Genomic DNA, 12,642 nt, shown 5'->3' on the forward strand with positions numbered 1-12,642 from the left:
TAAATATTCCCAACCTCACTGACCCTCGACAACACATACAGGCGTCTGGTCAAAACCAAACAATCCAGGATACAAACTCATTGTGTTTTTATTCACGTGAATACAATATTGGTAATATAATTTTAAAAGATGGAATTAATAATTCAGCATTGCTTACACTTATGAAACCAGAGCTCACAGAGAGACAATGAAAACTAAGTACTATCACACTAGAGTGAAACTCTGAAGACAGCAAAAGTCAAAACAATTCACAGAACAGAACAGCTACCATAAAAAAGATCTCAAACTCTTTGTTTCTATGAAAAAGTTTTGAGTATCAGCAATTTTGTAACTGTATGAACATGTTTTACATAATTAGCACCAAAAAAAAAGATCATATTCCCCCCTGTCTTTTTTACCAGTAATTAGGTCCAAGCACAGAACATTGTTAACGTAAATTGAAAGAAACTGTCGTAGTTATTAAACTAATATAAAAGATGCTAAAAACAAATAGATTTTTTATGATTTCTGTTGCGTTAGTTGATTTCCTACATGGCTGGACTTGTCTCAAGGTTGTGAATTTATTTAAATGATCAAAGTTAAATTTGAAAGAAACAGATTTTTCAAAGAGCATTTGATAAAATAGAGTAAGGATCATTCAATATACAAATTAAAAAGGGAAAAGACAGTACTTACATTTATATAGTATGAATAGGTTTCTACCTAACAGCCAATTACTGACATGAGACATCTTCTCTAAAACTGTAATTTTTATAAAGATTATGTTTCACATGGTATACCTAATTATTTAAACAATATTTAATTTCTTGTTTACCCATATGCAGTTTTTTCTATTATATGCTCACTTTCACGATCCACTAGTGATTTCTATCAACATATATGGGTATTAAAAATTTTACACTCTACTGAAACTGAGAGGTTATAAAAAACTCTAGCAAAAACTGTGTAGTTCCATGTGCTGTTTCTGTCCAGACTATGAATATGACCAAATTACGTGCTGCACTTAAGGAACAGTAACACAACTAACTTAGAAGACACAACGGTTTTGATTCCCCCAGAAGCATCTCTGTGTGACAACAGGATACTCCATATTGAAAGGAGGGCTTATTAAAAAGGAAAATACATCCTTCACTTTGCTAAAAATCAAGAATATTATTTCCTTACCTTCTGAATAATGCCTTTACAGTCATGAGACAGTGCAAGGTTAGAAAGAAGACAAAAGACCACCTGCTGAATTGGGCTGTTATCGTTTGACACTTGGGAAGCCAATTTCAAGATGTTATGCATTAATGAATTGCCAGCTGCACTTCGGGCAGATGGAAGTGATGATTGTCCACCACTGGCCCAACAAAGTGAAGCACAACCTTAAAGAAATCAAATGTTTATCATATGAGAAATGCACATATACATTTAAAAAAAAAAAAAAACAAAAACAAAGCACTATAGAAAGAGCAGTCTAACAGCTAAAAGATTGAGATGGGACTTTTCAAAGGACTGGTTTTTTTTTTTTCTTCCTGTGAACCACAGTGAATTCAATGGGACATACTTTGAATAGAAACATGCTGAGCGTGACAGTTTACTGGAATAGGAATCTACTGTTCTTTTGTTCTAGAATCTAAGAGGCAATTCTGCTGTTAGAGAAGCCATTGCTCCATCTTAGAAAGTCTTCTTAAAAAAAAAGAACATTGTATCTAAGGCATCATACAATTATTCGGCATGAGAAAGGACCTTCTGAAACTGGTTCAGGAAAGGAGGTCTCCATACATCTGAAAGGTTTAATAAGTTTCTAAACATATTTTTCTGAGAAATAAAAGCACTGTCTGCATCTGTCATTACCTTGTGCCACAGAAGCATATAAAACCCTGTACTAGAGTTACAAAGCTCAAATTGCCCCCAGTGACAGGGAGCAACTAAGTTACCAACATGTTGTTTGTGCGCAAATATGCATATATACCTTTTTATTTAGTGGCATTTGCCATCTGCAATAACGTTTAACTTCTTACAGGGCGAAAGTAAATTAAAACAAGACAGTTTTTAACTGTTACAAACATCTACGTGCATTTCTTTGTCTGACTACACCAAGGGGAATTGGTTAACCAGTTCAAAGTAGGTGAGTTTGGGTCACCTCATAAGCCAACTAATCTGAACAGAAAGAAAAAACACTAGTAATCTAAAACCACTTACCCTTATTAGGAAGGAAAATAAAAATGCAGCCTAGAGTCACTCAGACTTAAGAAAAAAGAAAGACCATCAGAAATTCAGCTTGACTTCTAGTACATCACAGGACATTACATTTTAATTTTATATCCTGTGGCTGACTAATACATATTCGACCTTTCATTAGTTCACATTAAAATAATGTCTTTATGAAAAAAAGCATTGCAAGCTCATTTAAGGTCTGGAGACATTAACTTAAAAAGAGGGTAAAAAAGCCCAGAAACTGTTCAGTTAGTATATTTTAACCATACTAACTTTTTTATGGTATCTTGACAGGGAGAAATCAACAGATACTTATATGTCTCTTCAAGCCACTGGGAAATCATTATCTGAGTCAATAACCAAGATGTAGAATGAGACAAATTCATACTACAAAAAGGAACAGGCTTCTAGTACTGGGCATAATTACTCGTCAGTGGAAGTAAAGCGTTTCCTCAAATGAAGAAGAGAATCCTTATAAAAAATATACTTTAGTCAAATACCAGCTACTGAGCCCAATGCATAAATAAATGGAAGGAATTTAATACAGAATTAAATTAGATTATTGAATATTTCACAACCAGAATGTTTTCAATAAGGGCTGAAATACAAACTGTATAAAACTACTGATACACTATTCTCTGTGAGAGAATTCCTAGACTAGTATTTCTACAGTATACTATTCAGTTTTGGCAGGACTTCCAGTGTAACCTTCAAACATAATGGTTTGAATTAAATGCTATTTAATCCCTTAATACAATTGTACTCTTGCTAAATCCAACAGACTGAAACAGGATCTGAACAGAAGTCTTGAATGCATTAAAATCAAAACACTTGATAGACTTTGATGGACCAGTGCTTTTATACTTTCCTCTTACGGTAGTAATAGACATTCTTTTCCCTTTATTATGCTTTTCTGTCTTAATTATTCCAGTTAAATATTTTGATGAATTACATCATAGAGTGACTCTCATACCTGCAGGATAGTCTGCAGTGTAGACACAAAGCAAATGCAGAGCTATGTGCATTGAGGAGTCATCTATTAAAAACCACGGCCATAGTGAATGCAGAACAGGAACAAGATGAGCTTTGAGTGCTGCCATCTACAAGAAAAAGGGGAAGAATTAAAACTACTACATTATTATATACTTTGAAAATGGAGTATAAATGAAGTGAGAAAAGCATATTTTTTATCTTATTGTGTCCTGCTAGCTTGCTTTAAAAGATTGTACGGAAAGAACTGACACCCTCATTTCAACACTAAAGAAATAAAGTCTTATCCCAGTCAAAACCAGCACACATTTTAATTACTGAGCCACATGCAAACAAAAGTAAAGATTTATTCATTCCAACTGTGATTGTTCAAGAACTCCCTATTCTAAAGTTTTACTTTACTTTACTACTCCAACTAAACTAATTCTTGCTATTCAAAAAGCATGGAAATAAAAGAGTACAGTTGTACAGAGAAAATGATAGAAAACTTCAGGTATCAACCACAACCTCCTTCCCTCCTCTAAGCAATTGTGTCTGCAGACCCCGATCAAAACAAGAAAAATATTTCATAATAATCTTATCTGAGATCATAGCACAACCAAGTTATGGGGACGTTAGGGATAACCAGATGGCTTATCCAGGCCCATAATTTACATGGTGTTCTGTATACAAAAAGGATGCTAACACATGCGCTCAACAGGAAGGTCTGGAAATCTCGTGGTTCCACCAATGCATTTACTAAAAGTAGCACAAGTTGTATCAGAGTGCCAAGACACATTAAACTGTGAAAGACAAAATGGAATCAGCAAAGAGAAATGGTATCAGCAATAAGAAAGTGGAAGAGTAGTGATCAGAAAGAAAGAATATAGGAAAGAATGAAAACTAATGTAATATTTTCATGGAAAAAAAACAGGTAGGCAGAAGAACTGAAGGAGAAAAGAAACTGAAAAGCACAGAGAAAAAACAAAGAATATGAAATGAAAAGAAGAAATTCAAAACAAGACTCTGAGCAAGTAAATTATTTAAAAAAAACAAGATGAAAACAAAATTGTGCCCTGCAGGATTAGTGTAATTTAACCTTAACTTAATTTAATCTTAACAAAGAAAAGTAAATGGCAAATTATTATTTAAGATTTGTTTTCTGCTTGGGTTTTGGTTTTTTTTTTTTGTCTTTCATAAAGGAAAAGGAAAAAAGGGTAGAGGAATAACGAGATGAAACTATTTTCCAAGACGCAAAGTGTATCTCCTCTGCACCTTTCTTGTGGCCGCACACTTTTCTCCACTTCCGTTTTTCACATTATATGCTTTGAAAATTGGAATTATGGATTTAAGCAAAGCAGAAGTGTGTATAAAGGACGATAGCCACCTGAAACCTTTGGGAGATGATGTTTCAATATGAACATCAAATTCCTAATGCATGCATGAAATATTCTTAGGAGGTGAGAATCACGATGAAATTTGAAGCATTTCTTGCCATTAATTTCAAGCTTAAATTTAGCCAGCTTGAAAATAATTTCCAAGTAGAAAAAAAACATATGATATTCATTCACTAACTGAATGTGCTCACATTATTTCAGTATAAGAATACTTACTTTGCATTCGTCATTTTGAAAGAGGCAGTTTCTGAGGAGCTGCATAGAACACTTTAACTGCTTGATGAGGTTATCCTCCTATCCAGAGAAAAATATTTGAAGATCATCAACATAAGACCAGAATGAATTTTATACAAAGAGGAAAGAGATTTCAAATGAGAGGTGCAAATCTAAGGCATCAACATTTGGGTCATATGTCTTCAGCAGAGTTTCCTTCTGATCTCAGATAGGATTCATCTCAGCTACCTTTAAACACGTATACTAAAGACATTTTTAACAAGTTACTCAACAAGTCATCCTCATCTCTCTTTATAACCCACAGATACTATTTCTAGGGGCACTGATCTGGCCAAATGCAGACTTGTAATATAGAGCTCCATTTCTCTTACAACTAATGAAGAATGGGTGGGAACATTTTCCAGATATTTGTTCCATTCTAAAGCAGACATCTAAAACAAGTCAAATGAATCACTCCCTCGAAGTACCTATTTTTCTTCCTTGAATAAAAACAAGGATAAACTAGCTCTGTCTTGCAGATCTCTATATTTGGTCAGACCAATCCATCCTTATATTCCAGTGTCTTAGTTCCCTATTCTTAATAACAGAAATAGTTTCCAACCTGATAAGAATATTACAAAGATAAATACGGACCTTTGGACAGTGAGGTACTATGCTGAGATTCATGTATATGAGTAAACACAAAACCAAACAAATCTATCTTCATAACAGTGCTGTGACACTAAAAGGCTAGTAATAGCTGACCTAACTTCTATAAGGTTGACATACTAAACCAATTCTGAAAGATGATGAAATTCCAATAAGCTTGTTCACCACAAGAGACTATTTCTGTTTTATCAAGCATAAAGGAACAAAAATGTAAAATAGGATTCATGCTTAATCTCAGACAAGGTGAAGCAACAATACTTGCTTATAAATCATATCATGCACACTTGATAACATTTGGAGACAAAGTAAAAGTCTATCTCAAAAACGTTAATAAAAGGCAGGTGTAGTAGATGAAAAAGTCATCATTACAAATGTATTTTATGATTGATTTGTCTCATTTTTAGCTAAATAAAATGCTAACTCTAAGACGTTCCTTCAAGAACTTTGATATTTATTAATTTATTTAATAATACAAATAGCACTAAATCCTATAAAATGCCACAAGCTACAAGTTATACTTTATGTGTAAACTTCTAGGAGGTTGAAAAAGTTATAGACTGTGTTTATGGCACTATTTTTATGTATTTATTTTAGGATATCTTGCTGTAAAAAGCAAGAACCAATTTTGAGAGTTTTTTTTGAAAGCTTGTCTATTTGTAAATACTTTTCATGCCCTTGGTTAGCATCACAGTAATTATTGTGAGAGTAAAGAAATATCAGGTAAAATACTTTAGTTGTCCTGAGAATGAAGCTAGGTCAAACACATTTTTCCCAACAGTTACAGGAAAAGAATGAGAATGAGAAAAAGAAAAGAAGCTGTGAAAACGTCCCTTTGACAGCCTCGAAGTGGGCCGAGAGGCAGTTTTGTGAATGATCAGCTAAATCTGCCTGTGAAAGCAACATCTCAGCTTCCCTCACGTGAAACTAGATTGCTTGTTGTTATACATGACATATGATGAGCAGTATTCATACATATGATATAGCAACCTACAGTCCCAGCTCAGCAGGGAGATCTGCCACAAAGTCTTGCAAATCTCTTTCAAAAAATTCTTAATTAAATATAAACAATCTTTCTGACGTATCTCAGAGGCTCCTTTCCTTCAATTTCTTTCAAGTTTTAAATTCCTTCTACATTTAACAGAGGAGCAAATGTCCCCAGCTTCCCCCTTCTCAACCCAAGGACGAGCTGGCTTCAACCTTACTGGACACGTCCAGAGCAGGACACCTTTCAGCCTTCATCCCTTGAAGAAGGGATAATAAATGTGTTTAGGGGATCTCAAGAAAAAATATCGTAGCCTTCAAATATCAGGGTCAAACTCAAATTCTTTTAAGAGCTCATTGTTATAAAACAGTTCCACACTCTCACAAACCAAGGTTAACGCCTGTTTGTGCCAATGCCTCAGAGAAAAATACTATTGAGCCTAAACAATGCTGAAATATCCTGCAGGAAGATGTTTTCTTCAATTTCTGCTCTGTGTGGGAGTGGACAAGATATCAAACTTGACAGTAGAGGTTATTGTCTGTAATTTAATAATTCTCTTAGATGAAAGTGTTAGAAAACAAGCAGATTGCAACAGAAATCTTATCAAACTGTTGTATGATGGTAAGAAATAATCTATGTCTAGATGTGGTAAGGAAGAGCTGGGTGATGTCAGAGTCTGGAACAACTGGAAAGAAGGTTGAAAAGAAAAAAGCTAAACAAAAAAATTGTGAATGGAGAGAAGAAACCGGGAGTACTGGCAGTGGTAGAAGTGCAGTTATGAGGTAAAAAGAAACCCCTCTGACAAGAAGTTAAAGCCAGAGACAATTTAATCTGATGACAAAATGTCCAGACCAAGTATGCAGGAGGACAGAAAAAAGAATTAGAATTGGAAGCCAGATAATATGAAAAGGTGGAGAACAAAAAACTATGACTTACATGTGCAAGCAGACTGGAACTAGTTTTGGGGTGGGAGGGAGATTGATGGGTACAAGAACAGAAAAAAAAATAAATGGCTAGCACTGGTTGAAGGACACCAAGAAAGAAAACTTGAGAAACAAAAATTATTATTGTGGAAACAAGATGAGAAAAATTAGCTGAATTGGATAGGACCATGAAGTCAAGGCTGAGTCCAACTATGAAACTCTTAGATATTGTTGTAGGCTAAACAAAAATAAATTGTGAGCACTGGCAGGTGACAAATGGATGAACATATATGTGTGAATGTCTGAAACTAAACTTTTGAACTCTCAATCAGAAGCCTCCTAGTTGCTGGCTTCATCTAGAATGGGCTAGATGCTAATTCTGATAAGCTTCCCACTAGAAGTGGGAAGTCCTGAATCTTCAAATTAATAAAAAGACATGAAATAGAACCACTAACTCAGAGGATGATCAGGTATTGTACTTTGCACATAGATTATTTAGACTAGGTAAACAGGAGCTTGGAGTTCTGGAAAGAAAAGCTGGTGGCTAAAAGAAGTATTCCTGAAAAGAAATGGTCTCTGAAAGAAAGAAATGGGCCCAAATATAAGAATGAGAAGATCCTGGCTGGAGGAACAATCCTGCAAGCGGGAGAAGAACCTGAAGACCAGAGAGATGCATGGAGACAAACACCAGCGCAAAACCAAGGGGCTTTGGCCAGTAACACCCAAGACTGGTAACTGAGCAACTGCAAAGCACAAACTGATATGGTTTGCTGCCTGACTTTCCTGAACCAGCAGTCATCTCCATCCTGGAAAAGGAAGTTGAGATCTAGTGAACATAAGGTTGAATGGGAGAGTGAATGTGCGAGATAATCAAGTTGGCAAAAGCTCTAAAATCAATGAATCTTAAAGAAGTCCCAGTATCCAGATCCACTACGAGGTGTCATTTACCTGTGACAGATACCAACAGTATCCACCTCCAGAAAAACAACCCAAAACAAATAAACAAGAGCTGGGAAGTGCCTTATCATATCAGTCTTTTGGTTTCTATAGTTACCTTTTTCTTCTGTGCTTTCCCAGGCTTTAGGGCATCCAAATTCAGCTGTGCATGAATATGCTTCATGTTTTCTATACAGCTGTCTATCAGATCAACTGGAAGACAAAAAAAATATTAATATTTAGAAGTTCATTCACAATCGAAAATATTTTATGAAACATAAAATATCTTTTTTGCAATTATCTTGATTAATATTACCCTCTGGAACTGAGATTTAAGGATTCAGATGTTCAAATTCTGCTAGTTCATGATATATTGTTATCTTCTTAATACCAGGAAGTAACTAACAGTCTCCAAGATAGAGTGTGTCTGGTTGAATAATCTCAAGAAGCAAGAATACATTTAAGTCCTCTTGCAACAGAGTCCAGTGAGTGGAATGCCCAAAGGAAGGACTGATAAGATGAAGAGGGGAAGATGATTTGGGAGGAAGAGGACGGCAACTCATAACTCTACAGGATATCTTCAATGATGCTGCCTAGAAGACTGAAACTGCAAGAGTTTAGGGCATGCATTTCTCTTATCCAAGTCTTCTCTAACAGCAGCAGATTTGCTGCATCTGAGGTAAAGGAAAGCAAATGTTCAGGTAACACAAAGTGCAAAATGTTGAGTTAGGCTCTTTTCTTGGGATCTAAAGTCTTTATTACAAGATCATGACACGGACCTCCACAACAAGGAGGATTTGATGGGTGAACTGTTTGGTGGATAAGGAATTGTTTGGATGGTCGCACCCAGAGGGTAGTGGTCAAGGGCTCAATGTCCAGATGGAGATCAGTGACAAGTGGTGTCGCTCAGGGGTCCGTAGTGGGACCAGTACTGTTCAATATCTTAATCAATGACAGACATAAACAGTGGGATGAAGTGCACCCTCAGCAAGACTGCAGGTAACACCAAGCTGAGTGGTGTGTTTGACATGCCTGAGGGATGGGATGCCATCCAGAGGGACAAGGACAAGCTCAAGAAGTTGGTCTGTGTTAACCTCATGAGGTTCAAGAAGACTATGTGCAAGGTCCTGCATCCGGTCAGGGCAGTCCCCAGTATCAATATGGGCTGGGGGATGAAGGGATTGAAAGCAGCCCTGCCAAGAAGGACTTGGGGGTACTGGTGGATGAAAAGCTGGACATGAGCTGGCAATGTATGCTCGCATCCCAGAAAGCCAACCATATCCTGGGCTGCATCAAAAGGAGAGTGGCCAGTAGGTGGAGTGAGGTGATTCTGCCCCTCTACCCGGCTCTGGTGAGACCCCACCTGGAATACTGTGTCCAGCTGTGGAGCCCTCAGCACAGGAAAGACATGGATCTGTTGGAGCGAGTCCAAAGGAGGGCCACAAAAATCATCAGAGGGATGAAACACCTCTCCTGTGAGGAAAGGCTGAGAGAGTTGGGGTTGTTCAGCCTGGAGAAGGAAAGGTTCCGGGGAGACCTTATTGCAGCCTTTCAATACTTAAAGGGGGCTTACAAGAAAGATGGGGACAAACTTTTTAGTAGGGCCTCTTGTGATAGGACAAGGCATAACGTTTTTAAACTAAAAGAGGGTAGATTTAGACTAGATAAAAAGAAAGAATTTTTACAATGAGGGTGGTGAAACACAGGAAAAAGTTGTCCAAAGAAGTAGTAGACGTCCCATCCCCAGAGACATTCAAGTTCAGGTTGGATGGGCTCTGAGCAACCTGATCTAGTTGAAGATGTCCTCATTGCAGGGAGGTTGGACTAGATGAGCTTTAAAGGTCCCTTCCAATCCAAACTATTCTATGATCATAGGCTCATGGAATAATTCAAGTTGGAAGAGATGGCTTCCAGAGGTCATACAGTCCAACCTCCTGCTCAAACCAGAATCAGCTGTAAGATTAGGCAAGGTTTACCTGACGCCTTATCCAGTTGGGTCTTGAAAACATCCAAAGATAGAGACTGCATACTATGTATAGCCCCTGCTTGATTGCCTTCAAGGGGGAACCGTTTCTTTACAGCCAGTCTGACTCTCATGTTTCGATTTATGCCCATTCTCTCTCATCCTCCTACACAATGTACTGCTGTGAAAAACCTGAGTCTGTTTGCTTCAAAATCTCATAGGTACGAGAAGGCTGCTATTAGGTCCTCCTGAAGCTTTCTTTTTGCCAGGTTGAACACGGCCAGTTTCCTCAGCCTCTCCTCTAAGGACAGGTGGACACAATAACCTTGGTGGCCCTCTATTGAACTTGCTCCAGTTTGTCGATATCTTTCTTACTGGGCCCAAACTGGATGTATTATTCTAGATTTGGTCTAACGAGTGCTAAATAGGGGAAAGATAATCCTTTCCTCTCGATCTACTGGCTGTGTTCCTTTTAATACAGCCCAGGATGCTGATAATCTTCTAACATTCAGCTTACTGCCTACCAAGACCTCAAGGTCCTTCTCAGATCCCCAGTCACTGCTATAAGGGTTGTTCCTTTCCAGGTGCAGGACTTTGCATTTATATCTTAAAAAGTAGTCCTTAAGAGCTGAACAGGTGATGTCGGAGCTACAGATACCTTCAGGACATTGATTTGAACCCCAGAACTCCTCTTCCTCTTTTCTAAGGTTTGTGTTGCATCGCAGCAAGGATGACCTGAAGGCTGCTCTAGCACAGAACTTGATGCACTTCATGCACTGGCAGTGCCTTCACAGGAAGCCAGGTCTATAGACGATCTAGTGGGTCATTAATAGAAGAAGAACCCCAGTTGAAGCAAGCGCTGAGTAGACGACCAGTACACTGGGAAAGAGCATAAAGTAGGTATACAGCATATGATTTGAAGTTCAGAGTTTTCTGCCATTGTTGGGGTCAGACACGGAGCACATATGTGTAGGCTATCTATTTCAGTGTAGGTTTAAAGGACCAAACAAACCAACAGAGAGACACAAGTAACGAGAAAGCACCCAAGACAAAGTGCACGTGGGCTGATCAACAGGTATTAAATGCATGATACATAAGAAATGCAAGTTAACCAGTCTTTCCTGTGTTCTAGTGGGCGTAAAAAGTCTTTGATTAGAGGTTTGGTTTTTTCACTTTACTACTGTAGTATTGTAGTATTAACTACTGTAAAGTAAAAACCCTAGGCATGAAAGATGTTGCATTGCAAGGGAAGAAGGCCCTACTTAAACTGTAAAATGGGAAGAAAGAAACAAAGAGGCAGGGAAAAACAAAGCTAAGAAAAAAGTCTCTTCTTGTCCAGGTACAGCCAGAACTGAGAAGACAGGGCATACTTTTCACCTACAAACCTGTATTGGCATAGCATGAAACAAGAAATGGAGGATACTGCCAGTACAAAATCTCATTTTGAGTGGATGAATATGTCACTAGCAGTAAAAGATCACAGATCCCTTCTCACTCTAACACAGACCTATGATTTAACCACAAATTTTTAGACTGGCTACAACATGTTGTATCTGCAGCTGAAAACTTTAATTATTAATAAGCTTTCTCCGTAAAAATCTGCAGAAAATGCCACTGAAAACTATGACTTTTGTTTTTAAAGAAACATTATGATTTAAAAAAATATGTAAAACACCTGCAAGCATTTAATTCATAAATCATTTAACATACATTTTGAAATGCTCACCTTCCAAAGCACATTTCTGGGCACTTTTACTGACAGCTAACAGAGACAGCAATGCATTTGTAGCAACTTCTTTCAGCACATCCTTCGAAGATTTTGTTTCACAGACCTACAAGTAATGCAATTTCATTATCAAAATGAAAAAGTGACCATATTAAGAATAGTATTCAGATCTATAAATATGTTGTCATAGTCTATATTTTCATAGCCATTTATAGACTGTTTGTGTATGTTCATTGCTATATTCCTATCCAGAGTTCTTCCTCTCTATATTGCTGTTTATAGTCTGTCTGCATAGAATTGATTCATTATTTTTTCTAATTAAAATTAAAAAAAAAATTTTTTTTTTTTTCTCCTAAGCCCACTCCTCTTACTCTTTTCATAACATTCTACCTTCCTAAAGCCTAGATTCCCAGCCCTAGCATTCCAGATCTTTCCTAATATTCAGACTTACTATCGCGGACAATTCACTGACATGCCTTAAGTGCAATCTCACTTTCCTTAGACACAATGATGAAGAAGAGATATTAAATATCAGTGAAATTCTTTAGAATAAAAATATAATTGACATATGGATGGTTTTTTTAGTTACTCTTCTAACCAGAGAAAAATGGTAGTTTGTCCTATTTTTGTGAGGCCTTTGTGAGCATCATCACATTTCTAATAAC

At 37.0% G+C, this 12,642-nt stretch overlaps 1 protein-coding gene across 1 annotated transcript in view; it reads right to left on the reverse strand.

The window, feature by feature from the left end:
• RTTN (rotatin) overlaps positions 1-12,642 on the reverse strand; it is an 84,170-nt gene that overhangs the window by 4,993 nt on the left and 66,535 nt on the right. Inside the window, exons 41-45 of the mRNA XM_074146399.1 lie at positions 11,978-12,083; positions 8,407-8,501; positions 4,782-4,859; positions 3,173-3,299; positions 1,165-1,364 (exon numbers count right to left, since the gene is read on the reverse strand). Coding sequence (XP_074002500.1) covers positions 1,165-1,364; positions 3,173-3,299; positions 4,782-4,859; positions 8,407-8,501; positions 11,978-12,083 — 606 coding nt within the window. The remainder of the gene's footprint in view (positions 1-1,164; positions 1,365-3,172; positions 3,300-4,781; positions 4,860-8,406; positions 8,502-11,977; positions 12,084-12,642) is intronic.

The sequence above is a fragment of the Numenius arquata genome, chromosome 4 (genome assembly GCF_964106895.1).
Source record: "Numenius arquata chromosome 4, bNumArq3.hap1.1, whole genome shotgun sequence".
Lineage (NCBI taxonomy): Eukaryota > Metazoa > Chordata > Aves > Charadriiformes > Scolopacidae > Numenius > Numenius arquata.